Source organism: Mytilus trossulus, chromosome 5 (genome assembly GCF_036588685.1).
Source record: "Mytilus trossulus isolate FHL-02 chromosome 5, PNRI_Mtr1.1.1.hap1, whole genome shotgun sequence".
Classification (NCBI taxonomy): Eukaryota; Metazoa; Mollusca; class Bivalvia; order Mytilida; family Mytilidae; genus Mytilus; species Mytilus trossulus.
This window is the reverse complement of record NC_086377.1, coordinates 13,218,344-13,223,117: the sequence shown is the minus strand read 5'-3', so window position 1 is coordinate 13,223,117 and position 4,774 is coordinate 13,218,344. Positions and strand designations below refer to the sequence as shown.

The window sequence follows — 4,774 nt, the reverse complement described above, 5'->3', positions numbered from 1 at the left end:
TTATAAGTTAAAGGTTTTCTAAACATCACCGTCGTTTAGCAGAAACAATGTTACAACTTTTTTTCAAACTTCGAAGGTTTAATATATTAAGAAGATGTGGTTTGAGTGCCAATGAGACAACTCTCCATCCAAGTCACATTTTTAAAAGTAAACCATTATAGGTCAAGGTACGGTCCTCAACACGGTTCTTAAACTCACAAGCTATAAAGGGCCCAAACAATTACTAGTGTGAAACAATTCAAACGTGAAAACCAACGGTCTAATCTATATAAAAAAACGAGAAACGAGAAACACTTATGAACCACATAAACAGACGACAACCACTGAACTTTAGATTCCTGACTTAGGACAGATGCAAAAAATTGCAACGAATGAAACGTTTTAATAGTACCAAACCTTCTCCCTTTTCTAAAACAGTAGTATACCATCACAACATAGAAAGACAACCTATAACATATCAATTGGAAAGGCTTAACACAATAAAAAAAGTAGCACAAATTAGTATATCATGCTTGTGTTATCATTAGAAACTTTATACATAATAGCATTACTGTTGGAATACATGTAATCTTATCAAGAGAAGTTCAATAGCTAGATTATATATAATAAGATTGAACTCAATAACACTTTCATTGACAATATGGTATATAACCAGTTCAAATCTTTAGCCTTTGTTGCTATTTTTGCTTTATTTTTTTCCAAAGCTTTAGGAACCCCGGATGTAAATCAGGAAATTCAGAGCCTTAAAACAACGGTTAGCCAATTAAAAAATGTGATATTAAATCACAACGACAAATTGGTGGAGCTATACAGTCACTTAAAACAACACGAAATAACCATATCAGTTCTACAGAATGACCTTCAACATAAACATGCAGGTTGGTTGTTCAATTCTTGTTTCAGTAATCAGGGTCTGCATGTCCTTTATCTTAAATTTTAAGACATTTTTTTTTGCTTTTTTTTTTTTTTTTTTTTTTTTTAAATTTTCTCCATTCTCTATTCCTTTTAAATGTACACCCCCTTTATTCTCTTTCCTTTATTAGTTTAATCTCCATTTTGTGGCCTTTATATATTTAAAATTATTTTGCCCTATTCTATGTGTTTTCCCTTTATATCAATTCTTTATCAATCAGCATATTATGGTTTACTTTTATAAATTGCGATTTGATGGAGTGTTGTCTCATTGGCATTCATACCACATCTTCTCATATCTATATAATCCAGACCATCTGGGTATTTGTACCATACGCGTTCTCATGATCTGTTAAATTTAACATTAAAGAATATAATTATATTTCATTGTTTGGCTTTCCACAGTGAGCAAAACCCATAATGTATAAATAGCTATAAACGACCCCGATATGACAAAATGAGAAACATTTGAAAAGAAAAAGGTAATAGCTTGTTTGATGACAACAGATTGTTTTCAAAAAGCCAGGGAGAAGAAAAAAATTTAAACTTATAAAGAATAGTTAAAAATAAGCCCCAAAAAGGGCAAAACTAATAAAAACCAGATTAAAAAACAACCTAAAAATTATGATATATAGACAATATCAATACAGTATAAATTTTGATAAAAATATGCAGATTAATGAGCAAAACTAATAAAGAATAGATAAAAATGGTTGAAAAAAAAGACAGATCAAAGGGCATAGAATATTCATGTAGATAAAAAAAAGGCCACAAAATTGCAGATTAAACTAATAAAGAATTGTTATAAAAGGGAAAACACATAGAATAGTGCAAAAGAATTTTAGATATATAAATTGAGAATGGAAATATATTCAAAGGTACGGTTTTCAACATGGAGTCTTAGCTCACATCGAACATTAATATTTAAAGGGTCACAACACTTACTTGTGTAAAACCATGCAAACGGGAAAACCATTATCTATATAAAAACGAGAAACACTTATGTATCACATTAACAGACTTTTGGGTTTATATGACTGTAAAAAAAAAATTGGAGAAAAAAAAATCAAGATGGTTGCACTTCTTTTTTTTGCTACGGTCCTTTGTTGTCAATTTTGTCAATTTGGGATTTTTCTCTCTTTTAAGAACAAAAAGCACATTATTTCAAATTTGTTGACATATTTTAGTGATTGAGGAAATACATATCTAAGAAATTGGAAAAGAAAATAAATTTTATGGGATGTACATGTCAGCTACGAACCCGTCAATAGTAGTTTAACAAGAGCCCCCCGGATTTAACGTACTGACGTGGCCGCGAACTAAGTCATATACATTTCACACAGACAAACAGTCGCACCACTTTGGCAAGGGTTTTCTAGCTGCACAATAGGCACCAGAATTCTATTCTCAAGTCCGTATGGGGGGTTCAATAGTCATATAACTAAAATATAATTGATTGAAAAAGATATAAAAGCAAGCTGTTAGAAAAACTATGTTTCGCCTACGCAACACATTAGTTTAAACAGTATTTATCTATATAAATTTATAACAATCAAGCAGTACAACGCTACCTTAAATTCAAACATGGGATTTGGAAACAAGATTGGAAAAACTTTTATAAATCCGTCTTTGTAACATAATACAACCTTAACAATTGTTGACTAGGGGGACATGCATAATTCTCAATTCTGTCGGAGGCGAAACAAAATGGCCGGCATTTGCAATCCTTATTGGCCTTGTAGCAACGGTTTGTTTCAACTCTTTCCATGCATCTATCCATTAAAATCCGTGTTTGGACGAATGATGTGACAACTTAACCAGACATTTGGTTACAACAGTACAATTCATTGATTTTTTAAATTTGTTTTTAGCTACAACGAGTGGAAGTGTTTACATCAGATGGGGACGGAAAGATTGTCCGTCAAACGGCACAGGCATAGTTTATACAGGTAAGATTCGTTAAAGACACGTGCTATCAACAATATAGCGTCTCGATTCAACCAATTACACAAACCATTCCACACCATCGTGAACATCGCAGTTCGGAGTACCATCGACATTCAATATTCAATACATACATGTATATTCAATATTAGGTCAATGTTATGTATTAGTCTTAGAAACTTCAAAATAGTCATGTGAATGGTAAACACATGTACGAAGTTGAAGACCATAATATAGTGTTATTAACTGTTTCTGCATTGGCACGGATATAGATTCAAGGTTTGCTGTATTGGCCTCTAGAACCGTAGGGTCGAAGGCCAAAACAAGTGACTGATAATCTATACCAGTGCCAATACAGAAACAACCAGTTCATAACACCTTTAATAAATGATTATAAGAAAATGAAAAAACGTTATCAACCGTAATCAATACGGCTTTTCCCCCCGCTTTATCCTGTATTGCCCCTGTTTTTCCTGTATTGGCCCTGTTCGAAGAGCAATATTTAATCTTGATTTATTTTGACAGTGAAACGTTTTCAGTATTGCACATGCTGATTTATTTGTATTCGGTCTTATTTGTTCATATCATTTAATAAAGTGTAAAAAAAAAAAAAACAATTTTTTGTCAATACCGCTCAATCCTTAGTATGTCGAACAATTACCAGTTTTGTAGACAATACTTTACAGATATGACAATATCAATTATATTTCATATCAAACAGAAGTGTTGTTTTCTATAAATCAATTATCGATCTACATGTTATAAAAAGTTGAACAGGTTAATCGTTCGAGATGTTAATTTGATTTTTCTCCTTTTTAGAATTTGGTTATATGTTGTCGTGTTTATTCCAATTTGAATATAGTGTCGCTTTACGTATTTATCATTGGTATCGGTTGATTGATTGATTGATTGATTGATTGGTTGATATATTGATTGATTGATTGACTGATTGTTGTCGATAAGCCTCACTTACAGTGCTATATTGGTTATATAGTGGCGGTCAGTTTTTAATGAAGGATGAAGCGAGTGTGTCCGAAAAGAATCCTCTGCCCTTCGTCTTTATTTTAAATATTTACACCTACATATTTATCAATACTTCTAGTTACCATGATATTTGGACTTTTTACGATTTTCTTGGACGATCTCAGTCGTCTGCTGCTTTATATTGATGCATACATTTGATAATTAAACTAGTTATTTCATTATTTGTTTTTAACAGAACGCTGTTTCACTATTTAGTTTTGTGGTTTTCTCATATATCACATAATGATTCTCTGACAAGTTGATTCTTAAGTTCTTAATTGGTCGGTAGAATTTATCGCTAGATTGATCAGTCTCTAGGATTGGTCGTCAGCTAGAGTCTGGTGATGTTTAATATTTTTTGAAGTTATAATCATTAGTTTATTTAATACATGTAATAGATAAGAACGTATATTAATACATTGGAGTATTTCAATTGTATTTAGGAATGGGAGCTGGTGGCCACTATGCAAATATTGGTAGGAATGCAAATCCTCTTTGCATACCTCATGATCCGGAAGTTGGAAACAAAAACACAGAAGCAGCATATGGAGCTGTCACCGACCGTGCAAGGGCTGTATAGCCAGTCAAGGTCGTTAAAAACTTCCATTTTGTTTGGAGCTGTCGTCGGAATGGAGTATCAGACAAACTCGTTTGGTAAACACATGAAAGGAAAGGACGTACCATGTGCTGTTTGTCGCACAGAACGACCGACATTCTTAATGATCCCAGGACATACGCAGTGTAAAGATGGATGGACTAAAGAATATGGCGGGCATCTCATGTCCGGTCACTACGGGCATCCGGGTTCATCGAACTACTTATGTGTAGATGGCGCTCCAGATACATTAGTAAATGGCACCCACAATGCATTGAGTGGATACCTGTTGTATGGAGT

General features: G+C 33.1%; 1 protein-coding gene across 1 annotated transcript; it reads left to right on the top strand.

The window, feature by feature from the left end:
* Nucleotides 1-591: 591 nt before the first annotated feature.
* Nucleotides 592-4,459, top strand: LOC134717611 (uncharacterized). The gene is made up of 3 exons (XM_063580106.1): nucleotides 592-878; nucleotides 2,784-2,861; nucleotides 4,323-4,459. Exons 1-3 carry the CDS (start codon nucleotides 641-643, stop codon nucleotides 4,457-4,459), a joined length of 453 nt encoding a protein of 150 aa, XP_063436176.1. The 5' UTR covers nucleotides 592-640.
* Nucleotides 4,460-4,774: the final 315 nt, after the last annotated feature.

Excerpts from the sequence above, each read along its gene's own strand:
- LOC134717611 (XM_063580106.1), top strand. The coding sequence starts at position 641 with ATGGTATATAACCAGTTCAAATCTTTAGCCTTTGTTGCTATTTTTGCT. Across the intron at positions 879-2,783 it reads CCTTCAACATAAACATGCAG|CTACAACGAGTGGAAGTGTT; the intron begins GTTGGTTGTTCA and ends ATTTGTTTTTAG. Across the intron at positions 2,862-4,322 it reads CACAGGCATAGTTTATACAG|GAATGGGAGCTGGTGGCCAC; the intron begins GTAAGATTCGTT and ends AATTGTATTTAG.